Genomic DNA, 15,049 nt, shown 5'->3' with positions numbered 1-15,049 from the left:
AAAAAAAAAAAAGAATTCTATGTCATATACAAAAAAAAAAAAACAAAATCTAATAATTTAAAATATTAATTCTTAACAATTTAGTACTTTTAATACAAAAAATTTGATAGTGTTATGGGGTACCTGGGTGGCTCAGTCGGTTACGCATCTGACTCTTGATCTCAGCTCAGGTCTCGATCTCAGGGTCATGAGTTCAAGCCCTGTGTCAGGCTCCACACTGGAGGTGGAACCTACTTAAAAAAAAAAAAAAAAAGATGCATTATGACCTCCTTTCCCTGCTTATTATTACCTCATTCAGCAATAATGGCCAAGCTCTACGATTAAGAACTTTCATGAATATGAGGTGCAGCCATTTGCGTCTGTCCTGCTCCTATGAGGTGATGGGTCATACTGAGTGACACTAAATAGTGACTTTACCTGTCCCTGCATGTGGGCCCTGCTATGCTTAGAGTCATTTTCTGGGCCTCTCCACTGCTTGCTGCCATTTCAGTATTAGCTGCCCACTTTAATGGGTTCCTCCTCTGTGCAGGATGCTTAGGTAGGCAGCGGCTGCCGTGGTAGGGTTGTACTAATCGGCTTCAGACCTCTAACTTTGTGGCTGTTGAGTGTCCAGATGAAGCAGACTCAGGAATTGGATAATAGGGTGTTTATTGAACTTGGCTCTTCCTTCCATGTGATTGTCTACTCTCGTCAGGACCTCAGTTGCCCATTTGTAAACTGGAGGGGATGCTAACAGCCCCTAACTTATAGGGTTGTTGTAAGGCTTAGTGAATCCATAGGGTGAAGATTTCAACAGTGCCAGATCCATAAGAAATGCTCAGTAAATGCTCCTTATTACAGTGGTTCCAAGCCCAGATCTGGGGAAATATGCGGGCAGGCTGGTCCCTGCTGCTGATTGTCCCCTAGGCGGCAGGTACAGCCCACTGAATCAAGATGTCAGACTCCACCTTTTTCTCAGAGGCTGAGGTCCTCAGGCTGGCAGGAGCCCCACATCCTGCCAATTCAGATGACATCCTTCCCCTGGCTCCTCAGTAAGAAACACCAAAATGGCAGTGTGAGAAGCCCATTGTCTGGAAATTCCTTCTTTCTAACAAAATGCTGAGATTAATAAACAGGACCCTGGAATTGCTCTCATATTACTAGAAGGTCGCTCTCGGTCCTGGAGCAATTCTGCTCATGAAAATGGGACTTCTACGGGCGCCTGGGTGGCTCAGTCGTTAAGCGTCTGCCTTCAGCTCAGGTCATGATCCCAGGGTCCTGGGATCGAGCCCCGCATCGGGCTCCCTGCTCTGCGGGAAGCCTGCTTCTCCCTCTCCCACTCCCCCTGCTGTGTTCCTGCTCTCGCTCTCTCTCTCTCTCTGTCAAATAAATAAATAAAATCTTTAAAAAAAAAAAAAAGAAAATGGGACTTCCACATACTCCTGCCCCTTCCCATCCAAGGGACCTCAAGCCCCTCATTCTTTTGCTTCCTTTTTCTGGGAAGACATTTTTAGGCACAAACTTAATGAGTGCAAAAGGGATCAGAAATTTTCATGTTTTTTCTTCTTTTTTGTCCGCTCATTGTTGTAGGAAGAAGGGAAAGCTAGAGTGCTTCTTCTGGAAACATCTTCATGGTTTTCTACTGTCAGTGGTACAATATCCCATTTAAAAATTGTCAGTAAAGCTTTTAGATTAGTTAAAATGGTAAAAGATGTTTTCCTGTGGGTTATAAAGCTCTCTTGCATCCATGACCTAACTTGAAGCAGTTGTCAGACAATTAGATCTCATTATGAATGAGCTTCCATTCTTTTTGGAAGGAGGGGTGTTGATGGGGGTTAAGGGTAGAGGGCACCTGGAGGAAGGCTGTCAGTCAAGGAAGAGGGTGGGAAGTGAGTTGTCCCCTGCTTAGGGTAGATCAGTGGTTCTCAACCCTGGCTACCTGTTAGAACCACCTGAGGAGTCCTTCAACAAATAAATGGCATTAAATAAGGGAGAAGTAGGGAAATTACTTTCCTGCCTTGCCTTCTTCATAATTCAGTGAACATGTATTGAGCATCTACTACTTCCTTGAGCACTATGGAAACCAGCACAGTAGTAGGCCAGTGTTCTAGCCTTCACTGAGGAGACAATCCAGCAGGAAAGGTATTTGCATGAACAGATCGTGAACTGCTGTGGGAGGGACGACAGGGGATGTGCCAGGTCTGTCGTGGGACCACGGAAGCTTCCGGAAGGGATCAGGAGGGAGAGTAGGGAGAAGCTGATGGTTGGCAGACAGCATTCCTGTGGGGGAAACACAATGAGTGAAGGTGAAAAGGAGAGGAGCAGCTTGCTGGGTGCCGGTGGCCACAGGACCTTTGTAGCTGTTGAGATGAAAAAGGCTTGAGTGGGGTAATAGCCATGCCACTCTTGGGGGAAAGTGTGGGGGTAGAGTGACAAACTCGGGGGTACCTGTAAGGCAAGGGTGTGCCTGGTGGATTCTGGAGGCGAGACTGGCTGAGCGAGGTGAGTGGGACAGAGTTTCCTTGGTTGGGCCTTAAACCCACTGTGGGGAACCTGGGAACTCTGGGTGAGACCAGAGTGATCTGGTTGGCATTTTAGAAGGATCCTGCCCATGAGGGTGGAAGCTGGGAGAACTTCGCGTTCCAAAACATAAAGCTAGATAGAATTTTTCTTACATTGCTTGAAATGGTAGTGAAGAACAAAATTAAATTAGTTAATTGTGACCCCGAGTTTCCTTCTTAAGGAATGCAAAGCTACCACAGAGCGATTTTTCATTCAGCCCACCAGGCCACTATTTGAGGGTAATCAAGAGATACTTGAGATTTCAGTGCTGGAAAGCCATGGGCCTTTACTTGTTGGAGTCAGTAATGATGGCGATGTGTCTTTCCCTTCGCCTCCCACTGCTGAATGCAGGTTTGTGTTTTATTAAGATTGAATTCTTTTTTTTTTTTAAGATTTTATTTATTTATTTGACAGGGAGAGACACAGCGAGAGAGGGAACACAAGCAGGGGGAGTGGGAGAGGGAGAAGCAGGCTTCCCGCGGAGCAGGGAACCCCATGCAGGGCTGGATCCCAGGACCCTGGGACCATGACCTGAGCCGAAGGCAGACGCTTAACGACTGAGCCACCCAGGTGCCCCTATTAAGATTGAATTCTGGGTGAATAAGGGGATATGACAATATCCCCGAGATGTAAAGGAAGCAAGGTTGAGAATCCCCGCTGTAAGACATGTTATACGTGGTCTGTATAATTTGGAGACTCTGCAGCCATGAGAGGATTGGCGGGATACAATGGTGGTGTCTTAGCGTCTGGGCTTCTTTGCTGGAGATTGGATTCCCTTAGTGATTTCATTGACTTTCCTCTTCTTAGGTACGGAATTGCGGGAAGCGTGAACGTGACCGGGGATGAGGTGAAGAAACTGGACGTGTTATCCAATTCCCTGGTGATCAACATGCTCCAGTCCTCCTACAGCACCTGCGTTCTGGTTTCGGAGGAGAATAAAGACGCGATTATCACCAACAAGGAGAAGAGGGTGAGTGCGGGATCGGAATGCAATTACCCTCTTCACCAGCAGATGGTACTACTGAGTTGGGAAGAATCTTTGCCTTGCTTTTTCTTTATTTCCGGGATTTTCTTTGTTTCCTTAAGTTCTGCTTTCTGAAAAAAACGGATTGCATACTTTTTTAGCGAGAAGTCTTACGTGTCTAGTGCAAAAAATTTCCATAACAGGGGGGTGATTCATTCAGGAAATAAATCAGTAACTTACTGAAAATGCCTCAGTGCACGGTGGGGTTCATGGGTTTTCACTTCATGTGCCGGGAGCAAGTGCTGCATTTTTTTTGTGGTTTCAAAATCAAGTCCAATAAAAGGTAGAGTTCCTCGGAAGAGCAGGACAATACTCTTCCCATCCCCACTTCTATGCCCCATCTCCCCAGTACACAGTTCTCCAAGGGGGCTCTGGTTTCAGCAGAGATTTCTTCGTGCCTGACAAACTGTTAGACTCATACAGAAAAGAAACCATAAAAACCGTGTGCTCTTGCCTTAATACAGTGGTAAACGTGGTCAGTGCAGGGCATGGCCGGGGAGGGTCTGTAGTCATTCTGGTTTCACAAGCAGTTCATTAAAGACAGGGGTTTGCTGGTGGCCAAAAATTCAACCTATGTTCAGCTATGATGCAAAATAAACACTGGGACTGGCCCTTGTTTTATACACTGGGTGTTGGAGACCATTTCTTCATAATTAGCTGAGAGGATGGAAGAGGTAAAGCCAGATTTATTAAGCACCTGCTGTATACCAGGGACTGTGCAAAGCACTTTACTCTCATTGTCTCACACAATTTAAACTACATTACACTGATTATTTTCAACATTTAGTTCCCACTGATATGCCCCTAATCATCTCTCCAATCTAATCCATCATTTTCTTTCCCAGTTGGCCTGAGTTATACAAGTCTTGGTGCTAGTTCTTGAATATTCCATGCCTACTTCCATGCCAGCTCCTTGAACATTTTCCAGCATATGCTAGATGCTCAACAGATATCTGTTGAATGCATGCATGCATGAATAGATGGGTTCAGTTGAATTATCTACAGGGAGAATGGGGAATTTCCAAATTTATGGATTATCCCACTTTTTAGCCCACCCTCACCCCCATTGAGCACGGAATACAAAAGAAATAAAGGTCAGCTTAAGCTAGGGCATTACTCACCAGAAAGTCAGGGAAAAGTAATTTTAGTGGTGGGAGAAATGACTCCCATCTTACCTGATGTTATATTATCTGCGTTTAATTAGCCCGGAGACTCCTTTCCCTATCACTAAAGCTCTCCCGGAACCTTGCACCTAGGAGGCCTGTAAAAAGTATCTGGTGATTTCTTTCTATGCAATGGCAGCTGGAGCAGCCTGTGACAGCAGTATGGGTGGGCTAGAAATATCCGCTCCCCCCACTCTGTCTTCTGGTCTTCGCATAGGACAGGTGGGTTGGATGCAGCAAAACCTAGGACAGTATTTTTATTCCCCAGACTACTTATGCATACTAGCTCTCTTAATAAGACAGATCCAGAGGCTCTGGGACATTGTTCTGAGATTTTCCAAAGTCTTTTGGCAAAAATGCTCTAAAAGGAGGAAAGCCTGTCTGCAGAGAGGTTCAGAAAGAATCACGAGTAAATCTATAACTGACCTTACCGTGGATATGGATAGAGCTAGCCTGGGTTCATCTTCAGCTTCTCCACCCCTTCTGGGCCGGGTGCCAATTTCAGACCTGGTTTCCTCTCACACCCTTGGCAGCTCTGAGTCCCCAGTGGGCCCACACAGGAGGGGAGGGCAGAGCCAGAGGAGGTGCGGAGGTAGATGGGACCTGGATCACCCCACGTGGGCATCAACTCATCAGTCTATGGGCAGGTTGGCTCTGAGCTCAGGATTCATAGATGCTGATATACTTTGCTCTCCTTGGTTATTGCATTTTTTGATAAGGATAGCCCTTTGCTCTAAATCACTTCTTGATGTAGTGTTATCTGCCATGTACAGCCATTCACACAGAGTGTGTTGTCTGAAAGGGGGCCAATCAGGTGGTTCTTCTCTCTGTGCATTTAGGGGAAGTATATAGTCTGCTTTGACCCACTGGATGGATCTTCTAACATCGACTGCCTGGCCTCCATTGGAACCATCTTTGCTATCTATAGAAAGGTGAGTAGACAGTCTGATCTTTAATGCCTCTTCCCTCTGGTAGTTTCTGGAAGGTTCGAGTTTGGAGTTCTAGTCTCTGTCCTACTAACCAGACACAGCACTGTAGGCAAACCATAACTCACTCGGTCTCGGGATCCTCACTGGAAGAACTGATGTGGTACTTTTCCGATTGCCTTCTTCATCAGCTGGGTGGGAAGGTAACGTCAGAGGACTGATGGAGCCTGGTTTTGAAAATCTGGATGTGACACAAATATCAGACGTGGTATTAGGTTCCTGGTGGCATTTGAGGACTCCTCTGTTTCTCAGATCTTACTGTATTCATTTTCTTTTTCTGCTGTAACAATTGGCTACATGTTTAGAGGCTTAAAGCAATGCCCACTTATTATCTACCATTGTGTAGGTTGGAAGTCTGACAGGCATGGCTGGGTTCTCTGCTTGGGTCTCACAAGGCCAAAATCTGGGTGTCAGCCAGCCTGGCCTCCTCCTGAGAGGATATGGGTGGGGAAATTAGCTCCCAGGCTCACTTAGGTGGTTGGCAGAGTTCAGTTCCATTCTCTTGTGGGTTGGAGGCCCTTGTTTTGTTTGTTTGTTTGTTTTTTGGCTGGCTGATGCTGGGGCCGTTTTCAGCTTCTAGAAGCTTCCTACATTCTGTGGCTTGTGACTCTTATGTCCTTAAAGACAGCAAAGGCAGGCCAAGTCTTGCTCAGACTTCTAATCTCTCTGATATCCCCACTTTGCTTCATCTCCCCTGCCCTTAGCGACAGAAGTTCTCTAATTTTAAGGGCTCATTTGATTAGATTGGGCATATCTGGATAATCCGTGATGATCTCTCTGTTTTAAATTGGTAACCCTAATTACATCTGCAAAGTCCCTTGTGACACATAATGCAGCACAGTCACAGATTCTGGGGACTAGGGTCTCTTTGGGGCATTTCACCTACCCCACAAACCCAACAACAGAGGGTTTTGTGGGTTGGTTTGTGACCATCCAGGATCACCTGAGACTTCATGTCAAACCACATAATCCACATTAGATCTCATTTGAGGATCAGTCCTCACTCCAGTCAGGATGGCTGGGCCTCTGCCCTGGGGGCTTTCAGGCAGAAGGGAGACCAAGGGTGCTGGATGGGTTTAAGGATTGCTCAGTTGGGTAATCTGCCCTCCAGGCTGGTTGCAGAGGCCCATACCCATGCCTCTGGCTCACAGCACACATTCTGTCCACTAAACCAGTGATCAAACAAGTCGCAGGCATCACTGACTTTCTACACTATGATTTGGCACTAATTCTGTAATGTGCATGTAATTAACTTTGTCTGAGTGTTTTCCTTAGTGCTCTTAGATGATAAACGTTGGGGGGGGGGGCAGGATTGGCTCTGTCCCATTCACCTAATGTGCTGTCCATAGATGTTGATATTGCAAGATATTTCTGCCTAGCTGACGGTTGTCCAAAGAAAGAGCCCAGAATTTTATTTTCAGCAGAAAACTAACCTTAGCAGGATATGTGAATTAGTCTAAGCTTCTTTCTGAGGAGAACATCAAGGAGGAGGAGCGGGCTCTGTGACTCCTGTTTTGGAGAACCAAATGGAAGCCAAGCCACCCTGGACGGGAGGGAACCTCTGAGAATTTTGCTTTCCCAGTTGGTCCTTCTCTTTTTTTTCCTTGCAAAGAGAGAAAAGGAGACTTTTGCAGAGGGAGCAGGCGAGAATGACCAGACACTTTCTCTGGTATTTGAGAGAGTGAAAGATTAAGATGATGTTTTGAGGTCAAGCAAAAATGAGCTAGGTGAATAAAGGAGCTTTGCTTCTCCCTTTGAGGTACAGCGTAGAGATAAAAATAAAGGGACAGATGGTGTGATCTTTATGAGATTCTGGAAAAAGACACCCGTGCTGAGCGTGAGTCGGGCACGTTCTGCCCAGCTGCAAGCACTGTGCTCCTGGGTCAGTCCTCGCCTCAGCCCAGGAGCCAGTGCACATTCTGCTGTCGCTTTCTTACTGGTGAACACATTGAAGAACGGAGAAGTGACTTGACTAAAATCAGCAGTCAGGACATGGCCGGTCGGAGGCTCAAATTGGCTCTCCAGCTCCACCAATCGCATTTCTTAATAACTTCTCACCCGCCTCCAGTTTTATTGAGATATAGTTGACATATGGCATTGGATTAGAATAGGTGAACAACATAATGATTTAAGATATGTATGTACATATGTATATGTGTATGCATATATATACACTGTGAGATGATCACCATAGTAAGTTAACATCTATCATCTCACATAGTTAAACAAATATATATATTTTTTCCGGTCATGAGAACTTTTACGATCTACTCTCATAGCCACTTTCAAATGTACAATTCGTACTCTTAACTATAGTCACCATGCTGTACATTACATCCTTACAACTTATTCATCTAATAACTGGAAGTTTGTACCTTTTGGCCACCTTCACCCATTTGCCCCTCACCCTTCCACCCCTGCCCCTGGCAACTACCAATATGTTGCTAGAAAAAAAACCACAGGAGAATATCATCATGCCTTTGGGGAAGGTAAATATTTCTTAAACAAGAGATTGAAAGCAATAGCCATGAAAGAAAGGGCTAATGAACTGTAGTTCATTAAAATTAAGAACTTTTGCTTATCAGAAGACAAAATTAAGAGAGTGAAAAGGTAACTACAGACTGGAAGAAAAGATTTTCAATACATATTTCCAACGAGGGACTCCTATGCAGAATAAGAACTTCTACAAATGATTAAAAAAAATACCATCAATCTAATCAAAGGGATGGGCAAAGACTCAAACAGGCACTTCACTAAAGAGATTTTTTTTCCCCAACTGGTTAATAATAAGCACAAGAGAGATGCTCAATCACTGGTCCTCAGAGAAATGAACATTAAAACAACGAGACATCATTCACCCCAGCAGAATGGCTAAAATGAAAAGTGTATACCAAATGTTGATGAAGAAACTGGGAATTGTACGTTGTTAGTGGGAGTAAAAAATAACACAAACACTTTGGAAAGTTGAGATGGCACCTGCTGATGATAAACAGAGAGTCATACATTATGGTCCAACAAATCCACTCCTGGTACGCACCCAAGATAAGTGAGTGCTCGTGTCTGTCCAAAGACATGTGACAAATGATTCATAATAGCTCCTGATTGGAAAACAAAGTCCAAGTGTGTATCAACATTAGAATAGATGAATAAATTGTGGTGTATTCATACAACAGAAAACTACATAGCAATGAAAAAGAACAGAAAACTGCTATGTGCAATAACAGATAAAATTGCAAAGACATAATGTTGTGAAACAAGCTAGATACAAAAGAACACATGCTTTGTGATTTCATTTATATGAAGTTCTAAAACAGGCAAAGGTGATTATCCTTTTGATGTCCACATGATAAAAGACAGGGTAGACGTTACCTTTGGAGGAGGTGATAGTGATTGAGGAGGGGCACAAGAGTCTGGTAGGTTGTTAGAAATGTTCTGTAATGGGGCGCCTGGGTGGCTCAGTCAGTTGGGTGTCATGATTCCAGAGTCCTGGGATCAGGCCCCGTGTCAGGCTCCCTGCTCCATGGGAAGACTTCTTCTCCCTCTCCCTCTGCCTGCCGCTCCCCCTGCCGCTCCCCCTGCTTGTGCGCTCTCTCGCTTTCTCTCTCGCTCTCTGTCAAATGGATAAATAAAATCTTTTTTTTTTTAAAGAAATGTTCTGTAAATTAATCTTGGTAGTTACATAAGTATATATTACATGTATGTAAAAACTCATTGAACTGTACAATTTGGATTTGTGTGCTTTGCTATGAGTAAGTTGTACCTCAATACAAAGAAAAATGGTCTACTTTTCCATACCTTCTACCACCAAACACAGTGAGCCTTTGCAATTGCCATTAACTTTACTGGTAAGGGGCTATAGGATGCATCTCTTCCTTTACCTATGACAGATTTAGATGTTTTATTGGGGTAGGAAGAAATAAAAAGACTGGAGAAAGATAACACTAAATCATTTGCAAACTACTCTGAGATTTTCTGAGAAGAGTGTCATAGCAATAGAGATGACTAATGTGAAGTAGATCTTTAAAATCTCAAAATCAGAAAAAAAAACGAGCCTTTCTTTTTTCCATGCACTGAAATAAATTATAGATGGGTTAATGAATTTCATGGGAAATAAAACATAGAAGAAATAAAACATAGAAGACTATTTGTCCGGCCTTATCTTGATGTAGGAGACATTCTATCTAGCCATAAAGACAGAGAAGAAAATAATATGGGCTGTAATGAATAATTTTATTTATTTATTTATTTTTAAAGATTTTATTTATTTGAGTGAGAGAGAGAGAGAGAGGGTGCACGAGCAGGAGGGAGGGGCAGATGGAGACGGAGAAGCAGGCTCCCTGCTGAGCAGGGAGCCCTATGTGGGACTCAATCCCAGGACTCTGGGATCATGACCTGAGCCAAAGGCAGACGCTTAACCTACTGAGCCACCCAGGTGCCCGAATAATTTTAATTACCAAACAATTGCACTGCAAAAGAAAAGGACACTGTAAATAAAATTAAAAGGCAGATGGCACTCGAGGAAAATAGATGTAACACATATAAAGCATTACTATCTCTCATATGTAAAAAGGTATTAAAATAAACAACAAGAAGATAAATACCCTGAGAGAGAAATACACAAAGACATGAAACGGGCAACTTACAAAATAAGAAATAAAATTGGCCAAGAAGGCAATGAAGTTTACATGGTTAACTATAAAAAAATGGAAATTAAAACAAAAGAAATGTAATTTTTTTTAGCCATCAAATTGGCCAAGTTGAAAAAATAGTGCTCTTTTATATTCATCAGATTGAATTAAAGCAAATGCTTTGGGGCACCTGGATGGCCAGTCAGTTAAGTGTCCGACTCTTGATTTTGGCTCAGGTCATGATCGCTGAGTGTGGAGCTTGCTAAAGATTCTTTCTCTCCCTCTTCCTCTGCCCCTCCCCCCACCTCACCCCGCTCCCACTTGTGCATGCACATGTGCTCTTTCTCTCTCTCTAAAAAAAAAAAAAAAGCAAATGCTTTTATCACTGATGGTAAAGCTATAAGTTAATGTAATCTTTCTGAGGGGCAACTTTTCAATATGTATCAATAGTCTTTTACCCAATAATTTCATTGTTTGAAATTTCTCTTGGGAGAATAATCAGAGAAACACGTATTTGTGCACTAGATTGTTCATCTCAGAGTTGTTTTGGTATTTTAAAAAAATTAGGAGACATCAAAAGAAAAATAAGGGAATACTATAAACACCTGTACACACATAAATCTGACAACTTAGATGAAATAGAACAATTCCTCAAAAAGCACACTCTGTTAAGAGAATGAACACACAAGCTACAGAATGAGAGAAGATATTTGCAAACCAGTCTGACAAAGGACTCCTATCTAGAACATAAAAGCACTCTCAAAACTCAATAGTAAAAAACTCTGAACAATCCAATTAGAACATGAGACATGAAGAGACATGTCACCAAACAGGTGAAAATGAGTCTGTTGGCAAATAAGCACATAAAAAGATGTTCAACATCACTAGCCATTAGGGAAATGCAAAGTGAGACCATGATGAGACATCACTACACACCCAATAGAACCCCTAAAATACAAAATAGTGACAATACCAAATGCTGGCAAGGATACAGAGAAATCATGTCCCTCATGTGTTGTTAGTGGAAATGTAAAATGATACAGCCACTTGGGAAAAATTTGGCAGTTTCTTCATTTATCCCAGAGAAATGAGACTTATGTCCACACAAAAACCTGCATGTGATTGGTCGTGACAGCTTTATTTGTAATAGCCCACAACTGGAAATAACCCAAACGTCCTATAATAGGTGAATGGTTGAACAGTGATACATCTATACCATGAGGAACCACTCAGCAATAAAATGGAATAAACTATCCATGCACATAACAGCTTTAAGGGGTCTCAAGGGTATCATGCTCAGTGAAAAAAGATAATTTCAAAAGTTCACAAAATGTATGATCCCATTTATGTAACCTTCTCTAAAAGACATACTTGTACAGGGGCGACTGGGTGGCTCAGTCTGTTGAGCATCCGGTTCTCGGTTTTGGCTCAGGTAGTGATTTCATGGGTTGTAGGATCGACTCCCGCATCTGGCTCATGCTCAGCAGGGAGTCTGCTTGAAAGATTCTCTCCCTCTGTCCCTCCCCCTCCCCCTTCCCCCATGAACTCTCTCTCTAATAATAAATAAACAAATCTTAAAAAAAAAACAACAGGGGCGCCTGGGTGGCTCAGTTGGTTAAGCGACTGCCTTCGGCTCAGGTCATGATCCTGGAGTCCCTGGATTGAGTCCCGCGTTGGGCTCCCTGCTCGGCGGGGAGCCTGCTTCTCCCTCTGACCCTCCCCCCTCTCATGTGCTCTCTCTCCCTCTCTCATTCTGTCTCAAATAAATAAATAAAATCTTTAAAAAAAAAACATACTTGTACAGCTGGAGAAAGATCAGTGGTTGCCAAGGGTTAGGGATGGCTGGGTGGGGAAGGAGGATGGATATGACCATAAAGGAGTAGCAAGAGGGAGATTTCTCTGCCTGATGGGATAGCTCTGTATCCTTATGCGGTGTCTACACATGTGATAAAATGGCACAGAGTGACACACAGACTTAATACTGATGTCAGTTTCCTGGTTTTGATATTGTACTATAGTAAAATATATGCAATGTAACTACTGAGGGAAATTGGGTGAAAGGTACATGGAGTTTCTGTACTATCTATGCAATTTCCTGTGAATCTATCATTATTTTAAAACAAAAAGTTAAAAAATTTCAGGAAAAATCTAAATTTTAAGTAAGGGTTCGATTAAATTTGGGAATGCCTATGCAATAGCTTGCCCACCCTGCTCCTGAAAAAGTATATCTGCATGTATATATAGGCACATGTATAAACTTGTGTGTGTATTTGCGTGTGTCTGGATTTCTGGAGCAGACTCTGATTGGGCCAGGTTGTGTCAGGCATCTATCCTAGCCCTCGTTAAATTTGTTTGTCTCACAGCAACTCAGAGTACCCACTTTGGATAAGGAGGCAGTTAAGAAAGTCCCTTTTGCACTGGTTAGATACCCCGAGAACGGGGAGGAACCAGGAGGAGCACCTACACTTAAGGGGTCGGAAGAATAGGAGGTGGCAAAAGCAAATAAGAAGGCACAGCTAGAGAGCTAGAAAGAAGGCCATGAAGGGTTCCTGGACCCAATTCCAATGTGGGGGTGAGGGGGGGTCCCCACATAGCACCAAACAATTCTCAGACACTGGCAGGTGTCCAAGAATTCAACTCATTTCTGACACTATCTACCCAGAGATAGCATCAGAATCCAGGGGTGAAGGGCTCAGTCCTACAAGGCAACCCCAGGCTATTATCTGGACTTCCGACCAACCTGCTATAGACTGGAAGTTCCAATTACCCCCCTCCTTGGCAACTGAATTCAGATGCCAGTCCCAAGCCCAGGTTGTTACCTGTACTTCTGACTGACTGACTAGAAATCAGAGGTTCCCAAGATCCCCTCCTCAGGTTTGATTAATTTGCTAGAGCAGCTCACAGAACTCAGAGAAACATGTTGCTAGATCACCAGTTTATTATTAAAGGATATAACTCAGGAAGAGCCAGATGGAAAAGATGCCTAGGGCAGTGTATGGGGAAAGGGCGCAGAGCGTCCCTGCCCTCTCTAGGTATACCACTTTCCCTGAACCTCTGGGTGTTTACCAGTCCAGAAGCTCTTCAAACTCTGTCCTTTTTGGGTTTAAAGGAGGCTTCATTACATAGGCTTACTTGATGAAATCATTGGCCACTGGCAGTAGATTCCATCTCCATCCCTTCTACGCCTCCAGGAGGTCAGGGGGTGGGGCTGAAAGTTCCAACCTTCGATTCACAGGGGTTGGTTCTTCTGGCAACAAGCTACCCTCCTTCTGTGCTGTCCAAAAGTCATCCATCAGCATGACAAAGACACTTTATCACTCTCAACACTAAGGGAAGTCTGAGGGTTTTGGAAGCTGTGAGCCAGGAACTGTGGGCAAAAACTAAGTATATATGAAAAGTGCATTTTGGTCAGCTGAATGCGCAAATAGGTATTTCTTATAAATCACAATATCGGAGGTCAGAAAAGAGGGAGGTGGACAGATGCTCAGGAGAGACCCATATCAAGATGGAGACAGCAGCCAAGTGACCCAACATTGCCCAAAGGTAGGGTAAGGAGGACTGGACAGTGTGCTCCTGAGATGGTAGATGGGGGTCATATCTGGCAGCCTGCAGTAGGGGCAGAAGAAGAAAGATAGCTAGTATAGACAGGCATTCTAGACTCCAGGACCTAGATGAAGATGGAGATAGGGCAGTGGCTAGAGGGAAGTCTTGTGATCTAGAAAGTATTTTTTCTTATTTCTTTAGGCCAGAGACTTCCACCTGTTATTAGAAGCCAGTGAAGCCAGTGGGGAAGGAGTGGTTCACTTTCAAGCCCCAGCACAGAGCCCAGAGGGCCCCAGAGAGGGTGCTAGGCTGTGTGGGGGCTGCAGGACCACAGCTCAGAGGAAGGACAGCCTCTGGTCAGGGAGAAATCAGCAGGACAGACCTCTGGTTTCATACACAGAGAATGTGGTCCTTCTGGTGGCCGAATGAAGGTGCTTCAGAAGCTTCGATGGTGAAGACTAAAGATTTTAGTAAAAAACCTCCCACTTTTCTGAAGATTCTTAAGAACTCATGCTTTAAAACTGTGTTTCCCAAACTAGCATGCCTCAGAATCACCTGGAAGCTTTCTGGAGGCCCAGAGTTTCTGATTCTGTAGGCCTGATTGGGGGAGCGGTGGGGGAGACAAGTATTTGTACTTCTAACAAGATCCCAGGTGTGCTGATGCTGCGGTCCACCTTGAGAGTCTGCTACAGGGCCTGGTTCTCAAAATCCTTATGTGGCCAGGAATTAGAAATAAGGCCAATTTATTGAACATGTCCAAGTCAAATAAAAATGTAATTAGTTGCAAAAAAATGCAAAACTGTGAAAATAAGGAAAAATTATTAGAGGGAACCTGACACTTTTAAAGAAGATTGGTTTTACAGTGAAGTCGTTAGGATATTACACACAAAGGGCCGACTGGCCCCATATTCCATGACAGTGTTGAGAAGGATGCTGGCTTTAGCACTGGGAGATGTGGGTCCATCCCAGCTTTATCACTCACTGGTTTCAAAATGTGTGGGTACCTCTCCTGACCTCCATCCCTTCACTTTTAAATGAGGGTTAGGGAGACTCTCCATTCTTTCACAAAAGCATGATGATGTGAGAGTACTTTGAAAAAGATAAAGTCTTATATAAATAAAAATTACTATTTTACCCTGAAGAAGTTATTCTACAGGGGAATTA

General features: G+C 43.7%; 1 protein-coding gene across 1 annotated transcript in view; it reads left to right on the top strand.

The window, feature by feature from the left end:
• The window catches only part of LOC102737518 (fructose-1,6-bisphosphatase isozyme 2), a 22,827-nt gene that overhangs the window by 2,254 nt on the left and 5,524 nt on the right, over positions 1–15,049 (top strand). Inside the window, exons 2-3 of the mRNA XM_081802915.1 lie at positions 3,349–3,511; positions 5,568–5,660. Of these exons, the coding sequence (XP_081659041.1) occupies positions 3,349–3,511; positions 5,568–5,660 (256 nt within the window). The remainder of the gene's footprint in view (positions 1–3,348; positions 3,512–5,567; positions 5,661–15,049) is intronic.

The sequence above is a fragment of the Leptonychotes weddellii genome, chromosome 14 (assembly GCF_054177405.1).
Source record: "Leptonychotes weddellii isolate Sample4059 chromosome 14, ASM5417740v2, whole genome shotgun sequence".
Taxonomy (NCBI): Eukaryota; Metazoa; Chordata; class Mammalia; order Carnivora; family Phocidae; genus Leptonychotes; species Leptonychotes weddellii.
This window is presented reverse-complemented; position numbering and strand designations above follow the sequence as displayed.